The sequence below is a fragment of the Mobula birostris genome, chromosome 10 (assembly GCF_030028105.1).
Source record: "Mobula birostris isolate sMobBir1 chromosome 10, sMobBir1.hap1, whole genome shotgun sequence".
NCBI classification, from domain to species: Eukaryota; Metazoa; Chordata; class Chondrichthyes; order Myliobatiformes; family Myliobatidae; genus Mobula; species Mobula birostris.
In genome coordinates, this window is record NC_092379.1 from 124,229,804 (window position 1) to 124,248,135 (window position 18,332).

General features: G+C 41.2%; 2 protein-coding genes across 2 annotated transcripts in view; one reads left to right on the forward strand and one right to left on the reverse strand.

The window, feature by feature from the left end:
* The window catches only part of rlim (ring finger protein, LIM domain interacting), a 68,913-nt gene that overhangs the window by 42,787 nt on the left and 7,794 nt on the right, over positions 1-18,332 (forward strand). Inside the window, exon 3 of the mRNA XM_072270918.1 lies at positions 12,252-12,356. Within this exon, the coding sequence (XP_072127019.1) occupies positions 12,252-12,356 (105 nt within the window). The remainder of the gene's footprint in view (positions 1-12,251; positions 12,357-18,332) is intronic.
* Positions 17,872-18,332, reverse strand: part of LOC140204307 (monocarboxylate transporter 8-like) — a 103,913-nt gene continuing 103,452 nt past the window's right edge. Inside the window, exon 7 of the transcript XR_011887583.1 lies at positions 17,872-17,908. The gene's annotated coding sequence lies outside the window, so the exon portion shown is untranslated. The remainder of the gene's footprint in view (positions 17,909-18,332) is intronic.

Genomic DNA, 18,332 nt, shown 5'->3' on the forward strand with positions numbered 1-18,332 from the left:
TCAGCAGCTCCAGGAAACATTTGGTGGAGGATATTGCTGCTAAAGGAGGTTCTACCAGTTGTTAAATACAAGGTTTTACATACCTTTTGTAGCCTGAACTGTGAATGATTAAACAATGTGTTCAATAAAGACATGAAAAGTACAATTGTTTGTGTGTTATTAGCTTAGGCAGATTGTATTGTGACTTAGATGAAGGTCAGAGCCTATTTTATGAGTTATTAGTGCAGAAAACCAGGTAATTGCAAAGGGTTCACAATGTTTTATCTTGCAACTGTATGTTTGATATTCCTGTACCACGTTCCCATTGGGAGCAGCGAAAAGAGAGTATTGGTGGAATGGTGGGTGGTTCTTGATGCATGCTGCTCTCTCGTAGCAGTGCTTCTTGTACCTGTGCTCATTGGTGGGGCGGTCCTTGCCTTTGAGGGACTGGACTATGTCCGCCGCTTTTTTTTTAAGGCTTTTTCATTCATGGGCATTTGGTGTTTGGCCGTGATGTAACCGTTCAGGATACTTCACACTGTGCATCAATAGAAGTTTGTCAAAGTTTTAGATGACATGCCAAATCTGCACAAACTAGTAAGAAAGTGGAGGCACTGTTGTGCCTTCTTTATGATGGCACTTGCATGCTGGTGCCAGGACAGATATGATCATGCCAAGGAATTTCAAATGGTGTAATACTGAAATGGCAAAATGGTTCAACCGTGGCTGACAAAAGGTGTCAAAGCTAATGTAAAAGCAAAAGAGAGGGGATACAACAAAGCAAAAATTAGTGGGAAGATAGAGGATTAGGAAGCTTTTGAAACCCTACAGAGAGCAACTAAAAGAATGATTAGGAGGGAAAAGATGAAATATGAAAGCAAGCTAGCAAACAATATCAAAGTGGGTAATAAAAGCTTTTTCAAATATGTAAAAAAATAAGAGATGAGAGTGGATATAGGACTGCTAGAAAATGAGACTGGAGAAATAATAAAGGGGGACAAGGAGATGGCAGATGAACTAAATGAGTATTTTGCATCAACCTTCACTGTGGAAGACACTAGCAGTGTGCCAGATGTTGAAAGGTGCGAGGGAAGAGAAGTGAGTGCAGTTACTGTACAAGGGAGAAGGTGCTCAAAACGCTGAAAGACCATGATTAAATGGCAGAGCAGACTCAGATGGGCCAAATGGCCTAATTCCTCTCCACCTCCAAACACTTAATGAAGACTGGCTCACGAACCTCTGGTTTCTTTGTTTTTTTTTTCTTTCTGAAGTAAAAACAAAGCTTGAGTTATTTAGGGCAGGCACCATCTATATAGAGAGAAAAACGGTGGTTCAGTGTGGCAAAAACTGGAAAAGTGAAAAATACAAATATGTCTGTTTTCAAGCTGCAGAGGGTGGTAATGGTGGAGAGAGTATGGATAATACTGTGTGGTGAACACCAAGATTGGCCAGGTACAAATTACATTGGTACAGCCAAGGGTATTGGAAATATAGCAGTTGTGAGTGAGAACTCTCAGCTATGGTGGAAAGAAAGCCATGATTATGCAAAAAGAAAGGATCCTCAGAATCAATATGATGGAACTAGAAAAACTGTGTGAAATGAACAGAGTCCTTACAGGTGAAGGTGGGAGGTGGGGTAGTCAAGAATGAGAACCTATGGGCTTCTAATTGGTATTGGTTTCTAACATACTTCTAGAAATGGAGATTGGAAAAAAGAAAAGCAAGGTAGGATCTAGTTGTTGGTTATTGGGAAGTGATGGAAATTGGTAACAAAGTATGACTGTGGGTAGTGGAATACAGTTATCACTTGGAAAAGATCTGAACAGAAATAATCAAAGACTGTTCCCAGTGTTGGGGGAGTCCAGAACCAGAGGTTACAATTTGAGAACAAGGGGTAGGCCATTTAGAATGGAGTTGAGGGAAAACTTTTTCACCCAGAAGGTTGTGGATCTGTGGAATGCTCTGCCTCAGAAGGTAATGGAGGCCGATTCTCTGGATGCTTTCAAGAAAGAGTTAGATAGAGCTCTTAAAGATAGCGGAGTCAAGGGATATGGGGAGAAGGCAGGAACGGAGTACTGATTGTGAATGATCAGCCATGATCACAGTGAATGGCGGTGCTGGCTTGAAGGGCTGAATGGCCTACTCCTGCACCTATTGTCTCTTGTTCCGAGTATCCCATGAAGAAGTGAGCATAACTTGGGCCCAGGACCTTTGTGTCAGGAGAGTGAGTGGATTTAAAGAAATTGTGTGATGTAAGAATGTATTCAGCCCAGTGAAGTTGGTTTTATTTGGGGGCTGATTCAGCTACTGTTCAAGGACTACCAAGCCATCTGATGAGGATGTTTAGCATTTGTGGTATTTTGAAGTAGTGAGTGAGAGACTGACATCTTGCAGGGCAGGAACATTTGAGAACTACAGGTCTCGTCAGGAGTGAGCCTTATTTGAACCAATAAAAAGAAAATACACATTGTTGAAATGGGGTATTGTTACAGTGGTCCGGCTTTGGCTCAACAGGCTTGGGCGAGAATGGGCAAGCACAGATATAGGCTCTAAGTAAGTTTCTAGTAAGTTTTTCTGTTAGTACATAGTGCACTGAGAATGAGTCTAGAGCTAGTGTTATGTTCCTTGTGTTTGATGTGAGAACTTTGGAAAACCTCCAGTCTCCCTGATAACTACACCTGCACGAAGTGCACTGAGCTGCAGCTCCTTAGAGACTGTGATAAACTGGAGCTGCAACTCGATGACCTTCGGCTCACACAGGAGATTGAGGAAGTGACAGATAGGAGTTACAGGGAAGTAGTCTGCTGTAAGAATATATTTAGCCTGGTGAAGTTGGTTTTATTTGGAGGCTGATTTGGCTTCTGTTCAAAGGCCATCAAGCCACCTGATGTCGGATGGAGATATAGACAGAATATCAATGGTGGAACTGATTAGGATTGGGTCAAGAACACAGGAAGTTATCAAAATGATAGGGTATCAGAGTTGTCATAGATGAAAGTTGGAAGAGACTAGACAACAGAAGAAAGAACTGATTCAATATAAGATGAATTAATTTCTATGGATCAGACAGCCATCTTAGCAGACTTTCTTATGAATCCTGTGATGGAGGTAGAAATGACATGTACCGTGTTGAGTGGCTATGTGGCTGGAAGCTGAGTGCAAACATTTGAACTAGTTTGTTAATCTTTCCTTTTAAGTAATCTGTAAGATAAACTGTGACTTCCAATCTGGTTTTGAGAGTTCTGAGGTGACTAATAGGGCCATTGTGGAAACTGTAGACTCCCCAATACAAGGGGCAGGTAATGGTTTATGGGTAGTAAGAGTGATCTTTTCCTTCTGCAAATGCAGGGCATTTGTAATCTCTCAATGAAAGGCCTTGAGGTGTTTGATATGATTGCAAATGTGCTCTCTACACTTTGAGCAGTTCTGGGACAGAAGCTTCCAGAAATCAGTGGGGATATTGCATTTCTTCAGTGACATTCTAGACACGTTTTTACAACTTTTCCTCTGTCCATCCTGTAATATCTTCCTTTGTCAGTGCTAAGAATGACCATTTTGAAGGTTTAACATGCATATCAAGAACTTGGCCTGCATAATGTACACATCAGGATATAAATGTTCAGTGGTGGGGATGTTGTCCAACATGGGGGCAAAATTGAAAAGGGTAATGAATACAGGAATAAAGGTGTTATATTTGAATGTATGCAGTATACAGAATAAAGTCATAGTCATACTTTATTGATCCGGGGGAAATTGGTTTTCGTTACAGTTGCACCATAAATAATAGTAATAAAACCATAAATAGTAATAATAATAATACTAAATAAAAGTATAATAAAAGTAAAAATAAAAATATATATTAATATAATTACTACATTCATAAATTACTATAATAATAAAAGTAGATGGTGTTGTAACGCAATTAGAGATTGGCGGGTATAATGTGGGCAGCACTGAATTGTGGCTGAAAGATCACAGTTGGGAGCCGAACATTCAAAAATGCAACTTGTATCAAAAGGACAGGCGGGTAGGCAGAGGGGGATGTTGTGGTTCTGTCAGTAAAAATTGAAATCAAATCCTTAGAAGTGACATAAGCTTGGAAGGTGTTGAGTTCTTGTGGGTAGAGTTAAACTGCAAGGGTAGAAAGACCCTGATTGCATTAATATTCAAGTCTCCAAATAGTTGCCAGAATATGAGAGACGAATTGCATCGGGAGATGAAAAAGGGCGATGATAGATAGGTACTTTATTGATCCCAATAGAAATTACATTGTCACAGTAGCATTACAAGTGCACAGATATAAATATTAGAAGAGAAGTAGAAAGGATAAAAAAAAATAATTTACCACAAACGGTCTTAACAGGAGAGGATCATCACTTCCTTGGCTATAGATTGACTCATTATAGAGCCTAATGGCTGAGGGTAAAAATGACCTCATATAACGCTGTTTGGTGCAGCGCAGTTGTCTTAGTCTATTACTAAAAGTGCTCCTCTGTTCAGCTAAGGTGGCATGCAGAGGGTGAGAAATATTGTCCAGAATTGCCAGGATTTGCCGTACAGTCCTTTGTTCTATCACACCCTCCGATGTGTCCAGTTTGACTCCTATAACAGAGCCAGCCTTTTTAATCAGTTTATTGAGCCTGTTGGCATCTCTTGTATTGAACATGTGAAGGACAAGCATGCATACGCCAAAGGACTTCAGTCTCCTCAGGAATTAGAGGTGGTTCTGACCTTTCTCGTACATAGCCTCTGTATTGGTGCTCCATTCAAGTCTGTCGTCAGGTGCACCCCCAAGTACTTGTAGGTCCTCACCATAAATAGTAACGGGCAGCAATGCAGGCATAGTCTTCCTAAAGTCCATCACTTTCTCCGTTGTCTTACTAATGTTGAGCTGCAGAAGATTCAGCTTGCACAAATTGACGAAGTCCTCCACCAGGGCCCTTTATTTATCCTCCCTTTACACACCCAACTGTGGCTCAGTCATCAGAACTTCTGCAGATGATATGACTCAGCGTTGTATCTAAAGTCCGAGGTACACAGGGTAAACAGGAAGGGAGCCAGTATGGACCTCTTTGGAGCCCCAGTGCTACGTATAGCCTTGTCTGACACACAGCTCTGAAGCTGCACATACTGTGGTCTACCGGTCAAATAGTCCATTATCCAGGATACAATGGAAGTGTCAATCTGCATTGAATGGAGCTTTTCCCCCAGCAATGAGGGCTGTATGGTATTGAAGGCACTTGAGAAATCGAAAAACATGATCCTCACAGTGCTGCCCTGCTTATATAAATGAGAGTAGGCTCTGTTCAGCAGGTAGGTGATAGCATCGTTGACTCCACTGTCTGCAGGGGATTAAGGGCTGACCTGACCAGGGGTCGGAGGTGAACCAGGACCAGCCACGCTAGGGTCTTCATGATGTTAGGTCAGGGCCACTGGACGATAGTTGTTCAAGACTTTCAGCTGGCCCTTCTTGGGTACTGGAACCGCACATGATGTCTTCCACACAGTCAGGACCCTTTCTAAGCTGAGACTCAGACTGAAAATGCGCTGGAGGACTCAACACAACTGCTCAGCACGCTGCTTCAGGACCTTGGTGTTCACACCATCCAGTCCCAGTGCTTTGCCGTATCTGAGTTGCCCTAGAGCCCTTATCACCTTCTCAGTATTGAAGGTGAGTCCATGATGACTGGGGAGTTGATGGAAGTTAGGGGCTGGGGGTGGTGAAGATTGGGACAATAGCAGTTGGTATGTGGAGGTGTGGATAGTAGGTGCAGGGCAAGGAAGGGATGTAGACAGTGTTGTCCATCCACATCTTGAAGTGGAGAGAGGAGGCATTGGTGCTGAGGGAACATTGGGTGCCTGGACTGTTGTGCTGAGGTAGGTGTGAACAGGAGGGCAGTACCCAAACCTGTTGAAGAATTGGTTTAACTCATTAGCCCGTTCATGGCTGCATTCCAGTGCTCTACAGCTAGGCTGATTGAAGCCAGTGATGTTCTTCCCGTCCCTCCACACCTCCCATGCGCTACTCTGTCCAAGCTTGTTCTCCAGCTCTCTCCTGTATTCCTAATAAGCTCCCTCTGTCCGTTTCAATTCCTGCCTGTCTCTTAGAAACATAGAAAACATACAGCACAATACAAGCCCTTCGGCCCACAAAGCTGTGCCAAACATATCCCTACCTTAGAACTACCTAGGCTTTACCTGTAGCCCTCTATTTTTCTAAGCTCCATGTAGCCATCCAGGAGACTCCCAAAAAAAAAACCTCTATTGTTTCTGTCTCTACCACCATCGCCGGCAGCCCGTTCCATGCACTCACCACTTTCTGTGTTATAAAAAAAAACAACTTACCCCTGACAGCTCCTCTGTACCTACTTCCACGCACCCTAAAACTCTGCCCTCTTGTGCATGCCATTTCAGCCCTGGGAAAAAGCCTCTGATTATCCACATGATCAATGCCTCTCACCATCTTTTACACCTCTGTCAGGTCACCTCTCATCCTCCGTCGCTCCAAAGAGAAAAGGCCGAATTCACTCAACCTATCCTCATAAGGCATGCTCCCCAATCCAGGCAACATCCTTGTAAATCTCCTCTGCACCATTTCTCTGGTTTCCACGTCCTTCCTGTAGTGAGGCGACTAGAATTGAGCACAGTACTCCGAGTGGGGTCTGACCAGGGTCCTGTATAGCTGCAACATTACCTCTCGGCTCTTAAACTCAATCCCACGGTTGATGAAGACCAATGCACCGTACGCCTTCTTAACCACAGAGTCAACCTGCATAGCAGCTTAGAGTGTCCTATGGACTCAGACCCCAAGAACCCTCTGATCCTCCACACTGCCAAGAGTCTTACCATTAATATTATATTCTGCCATCCTACTTGACCTACCAAAATGAACCATCTCACTCTTATTTGGGTTGAACGCCATCTGCCACTTCTCAGCCCAGTTTTGCATCCTATCAATGTCCCGTTGTAACCTCTGACAGCCCGCCACACAATCCACAACACCCCCAAACTTTGTGTCATCAGCAAATTTACTAACCCATCCCTCCACTTCCTCATCCAGGTCACTTATAAAAATCACAAGAGTAGGGGTCCCAGAACAGATCTCTGAGGCACACCACTGGTCACCGGCCTTCATGCAGAATATGACCCGTCTACAACCACTCTTTGCCTTCTGTGGGAAAGTCAGTTCCGGATCCTCAAAGCAATGTCCCCTGGATCCAATGCCTCCTTACTTTCTCAGTAAGCCTTGCATGGGGTACCTTATCAAATGCCTTGCTAAAATACATATACATTACACCTACGGCTCTACTTTCATCATTGTGTTTAGTCACATCCTCAAAAAATTCAATCAGGCTCGTAAGGCACGACCTGCCTTTGACAAAGCCATGCTGACTATTCCTAATCATATTATGCCTCTCCAAATGTTCATAAATCCTGCCTCTCAGGGTCTTCAACTTACCAACCACTGAAGTAAGACTCACTGGTCTGTAATTTCCTGGGATATCCCTACTCCCTTTCTTGAATAAGGGAACAACATCCGCAACCCTCCAATCCTCCGGAACCTCTCCTGTCCTCATTGATGATGCAAAGATCATTGCCAGAGGCTCAGCAATCTCCTCCCTTGCTTCCCACAGTAGCCTGGAGTACATCCCGTCTGGTCCCGGTGACTTATCCAACTTGACGCTTTCCAAAAGCTCCAGCACATCCTCTTCCTTAATATCTGCATTCTCAAGCTTTTCAATCTACTGCAAGTCCTCCCTACAATTGCCAAGATCTTAAGGCTCTCTTTGTTACAATGGTATTGGGGATTTCGATATGCATATTGATTGACAAGATCAGGTTAGTGCTGGAGGGAATTTGCAGAAAGCCTTCAAGATAGCCCTTCAGAGCAGCTTGTGGCTGAGCCTACCAAGGGAAAGACCATTCTGGATTGGGTGTTGTGGAATGAACCAGATATTATTAGGGAGCTTAAGGTAAAGAAACCCTTAAGAGGCAGTGATCATAATATGGTCACTGCAGGATTCACCCTGCAGTTTGAAAGGTGAAGATAAAGTCCGACATATCAAGGTTATAGTAGAGTAAAAGGAATTGCAGAGGCATGAGAGAGAAGCTGGCCAAAGTTGATTGGAGGGGGATACTAGCAGGGATGACAGCAGAACAACAATGGCTGGAGTTTCTGGGGCAGTTTGGAAGGTGTAAGATAGAGATAGATACATCCAAAGGACGAGGCAATTGTGGCTTACAAAAAAGTCAAAAGTAGCATAAAAGCAAAAGAGAGGGAATACAATAAAGCAAAAAATATGGGAAGTTTGAGGATTGGGAAGCTTTTAAAAACCAACAGGTAGGTCGCATCCGGAATTTTTCCAGTTAGCGGACTACTTCCTCCCACGCCATTCTGACGTAGTTGGGTATCGCGTACGAGGCAAGTTACAGCAGTGATTTGCCATTGCTTTCTGCCGGGTGAGTTTTTCAAAGAGATCACCAGCTCTTAACCCAGCATGGATGAAAGGCATGCAGGGGAGCCGGCTGGCTTCAAACTCAGGACTTCCTGCCCTGCAGTCCTGCGCTGATGCCACTACGCCATCAGCCAAAAAAAACAACAGAAGGCAACTAAAAAAGCCATAAGGGGAGAAAGGATGAAATATGAGGGGAAGTTAGCCAATAATATAAAAAAGGAAACCACAAGTTTTTTTTTTCAGATACATAAATAGTAAAAGGAAGGTGAGAGTAGGTATCGGAGGCTTTATAAGGCATTGGTCAGACACTTAGAGCAGTTTTGGACTCTTTATCTATGAAAAGATGTGCTGGCATTGGAGAAGGTCCAGAGGAGATTCACGGGAATGATTCTTCAAATAAAAGGTTTAATAGATGAGAAGCGTTTGATAGCTCTGGGTCTGTACTCATTGGAGTTTAGAAAAATGAGGGTGAATCTCATTGAATATAGAAAAGTTTGGATAGAGAGGATGTTTCCTACAGCAGTGAATCTATGACCAGAGGGCACAGCGTCAGACTATATGGACATCCATTTGGAACAGAGCTGATGAAGAATTTCTTTAGCCAGAAGGTAGTAAATCTGTGGAATTCATTGCCACAGGTGACTGAAGGCCAAATCATTGAGTATATTTAAAGTGGAGGTTGATACGTTCTTGGTTAGTCAGGGCATCAAAGGTTACAGGGAGAATGCAGGGGAATGGGGTTGAGAGGGATAATAAATCTGCCATGATAGAATGGCTGAGCAAACTTGAATTAGCCGAATGGCCTAATCCTGCTCCTGTGTCTTATGGTCTTGTGATATTTTTCATTCCAGCTGTGAGGAGGTCAAGCATATTAACAGCAGGGAATCACAGGTGCCTGGCAGACCACAAGTTTTGTACTATCTCTGAGATCTTGATCTCCAAATACCTTTTTCCTCAATTAAACAAAAACTGTGCTGGTGCATGGGTGTATTTCCTGATCACTATTTGTCTTTTGTTGATATGTACTTCCTGAGAATTGTTTGAGGGCCCATGTTTTCCAGAGTCTCACCAAACTCCTTAGTTGTGAATGACCTAGTGGTTAAAATTAGTAGGATTAAAATACTGCTAGGTTGAGAGACAATTTAATCTTGGCAGAAGAAATTTGAATGTTATAATTAATTTCTATTCCCTTGACAAGAAAGATATCTTGAGGATTCCCTTGCTGGTTTTTATTGATATTTTTTATTTGTTAAACTGTGTATGTATGTTGTCAAAGGCCTTCTGAAAATCCAAGTACACACATCTACTGATTTTCCTTTGTCTATCCTGCTTTTTATTTCTTCAAACAATCACAACAGATTTGTCAGGTAAGAGTTTCCCTTGAGGAAACCATGCTGATACGGCAGACTTTGCATGTGCCTCCAAGTACCCTGAGATCTCATCCTTTTAGTAATCGACTCCAGCATCTTCCCAACCAGACGTCAGGCAAACTACTATAGTTTCCTTTCTTCTGCCTTTCTCCCTTCTTGAAGAGTGCAGTGACTTTCACAATTTTCTAGTCCTCCAGAATCTGGTGATTCATGAAAGATCATTACTAATTCCTCCACTATTTCTTCAGCCACCTCATTCCGAACTCCGGGGTGTACACCATCTGGTCCAGGTGATTTATCTATCTTCAGTCCTTTCAGTTTCCCAAGAGCCTTCTCTCCAGTTATGGTAACTTCACACACTTCATGACCTCTGACACCTGGAACTTCCACCATACTTCTACAGTGAAGGCTGATGCAAAATACTTATTCAGTTTGTCCGTCATTTTGTTCTTCCCCCATTACTACCTCTCCAGCCTTGTTTTCCAGTGGTCTGATATCTACTCTCGCCTCTCTTCCAGTTTATGTATCTGAAGAAATTTTTCGTATCTTCTTTAATATTGTTGGCTAGCTTACTTTTGTATTCCATCTTTACCGTCTTAATGACTTTTTAGTTGCCTTCTGTTGGTTTTTAAAAGCTTCCCAATCCTTTAACTTCCCACTAATTTTTGCTCTATTATAGGCCCTTTCTTTGGCTTTCATGTTGGGTGTGATCTCTCTTGTTAGCCATGGTTGTGTTTTCTTTCCTTTAGAATGCTTCTTCCTTTTTGGGATGTATGTATCCTGTGCTTTCTAGGTTGCTTCCAGAAATCCCAACCATTGCTGCTCTACCGTCATTCCTGCCATTGTTTTTTTTTCCAATCAATTCTGGTCAATTCCTCTCCCGTGCTTCTGTAATTTTCTTTACTCCTGTAATAATGATACATCTTACTTTAGCCCCTCCTCAAATTTCAGGGTGAATTCGATCATATTATGATTGATCACTTGCCCCTCAGAGTTCTTTTACTTTAAACCTTCTAATCCGTTCATTGCAGAACGCCTAATCCAGAATAGTTGATCCCCCAGTGGGCTTAACCATGAGTTGCTCTTAGGAAGCCATCTCATAGGCACTCTAGAAAATTCCCCCTGGAATCTTAACACCAACCTGATTTTCTCAGTCTACCTGCATATGAACCCCCCACCCCCCCACCCCCCAACCAGTGGCTACTGTAATATTGCTGTTTTGGCATGTATTTTCTATCTCCCATTGTAATATGCAGACCACATCCTTACTACTGTTTGGGGGTCTGTATACAACTCACATCGTTATTTTTACCCTTACTGTTCCTTAGCTCAATCCATAATGATTCAGCACCTTGCGATCCTATGTCACTTCTTTCTAATGATTTGATTTAATTATTTTACCAACAGAACAACGCTGCCCCCTCTGCCTTCCTGCCTATCCTTTCAATACAATGTATATCCTTGGACATTAAGCTTCTAGCTATAATTTTTCAGCCATGATTCATTGATGCCTACAACGTCATACCTGCCAATCTGTAACTGTGCTGCAAGTTCACCAGCCTTATTCCGTTTAGTGCATACTCAAATACAACACCTTCAGTCCCGTATTCACCCTTTTTGATTTCATCGGGCTTTTACGTTTGCGACTCATGCTATTGACTGCAATTTTGCATATCAACAGCTTCTCCTCTCTACACATTGCCTCTGTTTGTAAACCAGCCACCTCATCTTCAGCATTATCATTCACCTTTTCTAAGATACCTCTAGCATTGAAATATGTGCAGCTCAGAACACTAGTCACACCACGCTCATCTTTGGATTTCTAACTTCATCTGAGGTGTTACCAACATTTGCCTCCACAAACTCTCCACTGTCTGATCTGGCACTCTGGTTCCCATCCCCCTGCAACTCGTTAAGCCCCACAGTGCAGCACTAATAGCCTTCCTGCTAGGGTATTAGTCCTCCTCCAGTTCAGGTGCAAATCGTTCCTTCTGTACATGTGCCACCTTCCCTGGAAGACAGCCCAATGATCCAAAAATCTCATCCCCTCCCTCCTACACCAACTCCTTAGCCACGTATTAAACTGTATAATCTTATTAGTTCTGGCCTCACTAGCACGTGGCAAGGCTAGCGTTTTTGAGATCACAACCCTGGAGGTCCTGCCTTTTAACTTAGCACCCAACTCTCTGAACTCCCAATGTAGTACCTCATCACTTGTCCTACTGTGTCATTGGTACCTACATGGATCATGACTTCTGGCTGTTCACCTCCTATTTAAGAATGCTTAAGACTTTATCTGAGCTATCCTGGACCCAAATTTTGCCAAATTTGTAGCTTTTCAGAAAGAATCTATTAGTGGTGCGTCAGTGTGAAGCAATGGTTGAAGTGTGAATTTGATAACTGTTATAATATTGTTTATGGTGTCCATCCTAATTGTATTTTGAAGGAGAAATTACAGAAGAAGAACTTACCAGGCGTCTGCATCAAGTAAAAAATGGCATTATTCCGAACAACCCTGTTGCTCGAAGGAGTGAAAGTTCTGGTGACAGAGGTAAGCATATAAATAAGAGGAAGAAAACCTAAATAGATGTTTAGGTTTCCAGGATTCAGTTTAAATTTTATTATTAGAAACTTTCAAATTTCCACTCTGCATCATAAAGTTGAAAAATAATTGCTTGGGCAGGGAATACAAAATAATGGGTAACTTTCCTGAGCTTCTAATTAACAGTGCTTTGCTATATTTGTGTGGGTCTGAAAAGTGTTCTCCATTCCTCTCATTGAATCTCCATCGTTATTTTGAAATGCAGTCTTTACAAATAACCATTTTTACCTGATGCTTTTCTTCTGAAGCAACCATTCTTCCTCTGTGTATATTGTTGGCTATGGAGAGTGCAAGAACTGAGAATCATTCTCTTTCTCGTTCATTATCCTCATTTGTGCTGTTTCCGGTGAACTTGTACATTGAAGTGACCATCCAGATTCACATCAAAGCTCACAGAATTAGGTGCTTTGTTTTAAGCACTTTTAAAATATGTTTTAGAATCAATGTCTGCCACAGTGTATGTTAGGAAATTTCATGATTCAGTTTAACACTGCTCAATACATTATAATAACATTTCGGCCAATGAGCCTACTTGGTTCACCCAGTTAATCAGGTTATTTTTATGCTTACAAGTTAAATAGAACTGTTTCTCCTTAATTCATTCTTGGTAAATGCAGTTTGGGAGTGGTTTTGGAATTGCAAAATAATCCAGTCCACTTTTTGTTGTCCAGTATTTCTCCGAAGTGCTTTTGGTAGCACTTCAACTCCAAGAGGTAAAGTTAGTTGGAACACTAGTGAATAAACCCCACTTGAATTAAAAGTTAATTCAAGATGTTAGGCAGGTTACCAAACCCATTTGCAAGCTCAGTTTTATCGGGTTCTATCGTTCATCTTCCCTAAGTAGTAAAATCATTTTAAGAGCAAATAAAACTGATGATTTGCAAAATTTACATTAATAGAGAAAATGTTGGTTTGGTCTGACATCATTTGTAGGTATATTGGCTCTGGCCGACATTGTATCACAAAGAAATACTGTAGGTACTGAACAGTATTTTGACTCCAGCATTTGCCAGAAACTGAAATATTAGATGTTTCAGCAATAGAATGCATTGACTTACTAATCAATGTTGTGTTTGCTTGCATGAAAAACTTGTTTGTAAACGTAAAATTGCTGTTCTCCCCATGTTTCAGACTATCTAAAATAAAGAACTGTATTGTATCTGGTATGAATTAACCTTAGATTGGTAGTAGAGAGATGCAGTAAAAATATAGCAGATCCTCTAGTCTGGCCTAGTTGGGACTGCACTGAAGTTTCATCAAATTTTGAACTTTCAGAAAGAATCTGTTAGTGGTGCATCAGCAATTGTGACTGGAAACTAAAATTATATTAAAGAACTAAATTTTGCTTTGAAACATGTAATACCTCACCAGTCTGCAAGTTGCATGTTTGACTGGATTGTCCAAAAGCAGTGTAAAGCAAAGGTGCAGTTCAGGAACGAAAGGAGTCTCAAATGAGACTTTAAAGTAAGTATTTCCATTCCTGAGATGTCCAGTTCAAGTCATGAAAAGTGTGTGTCCTGATAAATTGGGCCTTGAACTCTACCAGTCAGTTATATGTTGCTTGTTTTTGTATTTTATGGTCAAGAGACTTGGACAGGGTTAACTTGGCACTCTTACTGAATATATCCTGCATCAAAATGTCTGTCATATCTTGAAAGAGATTCCCAATATTAAACACTTATCCAGCTGTAAAGTTTAAATGTGACTGCAGCAAATTAATGTAGCTATTTCCTTTTGTTACTGCTTCTCAAGACAAGCTGCTCAAGCTTATATAATTACCTCTACCCCATTTGTGCAGTTCTTTAATCACTTCCTTAGACCTCTTCTCACATCTTCACTGAAGGCAAGAAGGTAGTTTCCTCTGGTTCCAGTAACTGTATGATTCATAATGGTTACAGCTTCATCTGCAGATTTCATATCGCCTTCTGCTAACACTAGGAATTACTATATAACTCTTGCATACTGTATGTGGATCAACTTTTGTTTGTGTTAGTGAATCCTTTAAGTCCACTGGACATCGTCCAGAGGATGAACAAATGACCTGCACCAACAATACAAAAAAGACCACTCTTAACTACTTTATAACTGTTGTCACTCACATTGACGATATTGAAGAGGAAAGACAAACTGAGATGGCTTCTTTCCCATCCTTGCCCTTTTAGATCCACATCTAGCTCCTTTAACCTGACTTCTATTAAAACTGACCAAACACTATTATTTTTATCATTGCCTACCCATAAGCCACCCCCTCCGTCACCAAACTCAAACTAATCTTGTAACTAGTTCTTATTCCTGAGGTGCTATTTATTTTTGTTTCAGGCCTGGTTTTCAGCCACTTACAAAAAAAAAGCTGTACCCACAAACTCTTTTAGTCCAGCTAATGACGAACTTATATCAAACTTGCTTTTGTGTTTCAAAGTCCTTGAATATGTCTGTAGCTTCCAAATTAATTTGCAAATTTGCAATCATGTTAAACTCCGCAAAAACTATGAGCTGGGAGTATTTCCCATGGCCGTAGAGGATTGCTTTTCTGGCTTGAATTAGGGCCATTTCATTGCATTGACAGGGATAGAAACTTGATTGTAAAGATTTTGAATGTGGAACTCCAGGCGAAAAGAATGTGGATTTGGGAGGTAAAGTGTTCAAGGACTTTGAAGACGGAAGCTTGGAGATTTAAAGAAAACAGCTGCAGCTTCAGAATTGTTGTACTGTCCTGAAGACTTGGGATGATGGTAAGCAGCTCTGGTTACTTGTCTTCAGGATTCTAAGCTATTTTTCTCAGAGAAAAAATCAAGCGGTTTCAGTTCTTGAGACTATTCAGGCAATAGGAGACTGGCTAGCAGCTCTGGATGTGAAAGATGACTAATTTTATATCGCTATTTAGGAATGGCATTGGAGATTCTGGTTCAGTTTCAAAAGACAAAGCTGTCGGTATAAGGACATACCATTTGGTACCTCATTGGCACCCAAGGTTTTACAAAGTGCCTGTCTGTATTCACAACACATCAAGGATGCCCACGGTTATCTGCACTGGATGACAGATTCATCAGAGGCCCTTGGAGTCCCACTGGCATGGCCATGCAGCAGGTAATCAATGCAATCCAGGAGTTGGGTTCATAGTCAATTAATGTTCTTCAGAGCATTATTTTGAACTAGCTGACTGGTTTGTGTTACTCAAGATTTTCCTTTTTTTTAACCTAATGGGCTTTGATTAAAAACGCTGCCTACAAATATTTGGCCGCCATTTTTGTGGTTCTTGAGCTTTGTTTTGAGTTTTGAGCTCAATAACTGTGCATCCCTTTCTCAAAAGGTAAGGATTGACCAAGCCATTGTTCTTGATCTTGCACGGTGATCATGATGTTGGTAGATATTTTCTAGTCTGAAAAACCTGCCTAATTATTGGAGGAATGCTGGTAGCTCATGTGAAGTTCTGCTTTGTACATTTGGAATTTAATGCATGCAAATGGAGTAATGTCAGAATCAGCAAATGGAGTTGGACCTGTCAATAAAATTTTCTTGCTATATTGCAGTTAACAAGTTAAAACATATAGAAAATTCTATAACTGTTCAGATAAAGGCAGCATCAATGAAGAACAAGTTACTTTTTCAGGTGTGAGAGTTAAGTGTTACAGATCTCGCAGGTTTGAAGCAGGGAAGAAGGCAAGGCTATTTTTCCTCCATACAAATGTAGGCAATGCAACTTTTACCTTTTTCTCCCTCCCCTTGCCATTAAGGATGTCCTTTGGGGCACTTTCTTTGTTTAATTTAGCTCACCTCTCACAATGTGGTCTCCAGCTCCTCATTGGGAAACAAAATGTAGATTATGTTCTTTCAATGAATATACTTGTTAGATGCAAGTACCATTCTCCCTCCTCCCCCTCCCCGTCTCACGCACACTGTTTCTGTTTGCCTGTCATATTAATTCTTTACCCATTGTTCTGATGCCTCATGGTTTACTATTATTTACCAATGATGGCTGCTAGAAGCTGTAAGAATAGCATCTCATTGTTCTATTTAAAGGTTGGCAACATTTTAGACTTTGAGTTTACTGCTCCATTTTTTTTTTGAAACTGCCAGAAAAGATAATGATCCTTTTTTTAAATCTTTGTGGCTCCTTTGGACCTGTCTAATAAGCAATAATTTCGCTGCATATTGTCACCCCTTTTGCAGGTGTCTTTTGTGCCTTCCAACCATCTAACACTTGGAGATCTTTGTTTCCTGTATATCTCCCCTCCTTTCCCTGCCTTTGAGCACTAACTTAGGCTACGTCCACACTAGACTGGATAATCTGTAACTGCCTTTTCTCTTCGTTTTGACCCTCCGTCCACATTGAAACGGCGTTTTCCTCCCCCTAAAACGGAGCTTTTCAGAAACGCTCTTCAGAGTGAATAAATCTGAAAATGCCTAATATCCAGCATAGTGTGTACGAGGTAACCAGCAATTTTTAAAACTGCTGTTATGACGTGCTGGAACAAGTGGTGGCGGCAGAGCGGCATTTCATTGTTTCCTTGAATGCAACGTCCAACACCACAACAATATCTGACAATCGATGTGTAACATTGTGTAGCATTGTATGGAAATACAAGATAACACTGATGCAGACATGTTTTATACATTTAACACGGTGCTTTTATTAATGTATTGCTTGTGTAAACATTCAGTAGATGCAATTGTCACTTTTGCCCGGTAACTCGTTTTATTGCCCATGTTAAATACAGCAAAATAATACACAAAGACATGGCAAAAGTAAAGGCAAACAAATGAGGTAACAGCAAATTTCACTTTTGCCCAGTAACAAGCCTTACTGCATTTAGTTGTAGCTGTCGTCCCTTTCATCGGTGAAGAGACTATGGCTGTAGGAAATGTTTCTGGACAAGTGCGCACCAAGTCTTTCGTTTGGCAATTTCCTTTTAAGTTTTTCTAGTCTGTTATTGGACAAACGCGCATCAAGTATACAGTTTCCTCTTCAGCATCTCTGGGAAGAGGTACAGTTGATGTTTCAGGCCGAGACCCTTCATCAGGACTAGGGTCTTGGCCTGAAACGTCGACTGTACCTTTTCCTAGAGATGCTGCCTGGCCTGCTGCATTCACCAGCAACTTTGACGTGTGTTGCTTGAATTTCCAGCATCTGCAGCATTCCTGTTGTTGTTGTTTCTGTTTCCTCTTCACTTGTTTTCTATGTGTCCTTCGCATGCCCAGTAGGAGGAGATTCACCCAAATACCCATTTTAATGTGGGCAGAGGTATTTTCAAAAACGCCTAGTGTGGACGCCTGTCGTTTTTACGCAAAACCGGCGTTTTCAAAATTATCCAGTCTGGTGTGGACATAGCCTTACTGTTATCCTCACCCAGTTTAGATACAAGATCACAGTTCCAAAGCATTAACACTTTCTCTCTGCATATGCTGCCTGATTCTTGTTTCCACTTTTTTTTCTTGGTTCAGATTGTGTTTCACTTTCCAACATCTTCAGTATATCCACTTGTTTTTGCACTCTCGATGCACTGCAAAGAGGTTAGTACTCTATTTAGTATTTCACATGTTTGGGTATATAGCCAATAATTGCTAACCATTTGTTTAAAAAAAATATAGAAGTTGCTCTACAGTCATTGTTACCCTGCTTATGCTCAAAGTCCAAATTATTACTTTCAGTAATGTATTGAAAATTAATTTGAAGTAGTCTGTAGTGCAGATACCTGAGGTAAATGGATATTTTAATAACAGCTATAATATTTAGCTTGTAGAGGAAGAATCTTGACTCTGTGTAAATGCCCTTCTGTAGCTGTTTCTCATTGGGCTTTGATTAATGTTTGACATTAATATACTAATTGTGTTAATCTAGACAATTACAGTGCCCATAAAAAGTATTCACACCTCCCCCCCCACACCTATTTTATTGTTTTATAACATCGATTCACAGTGGATATA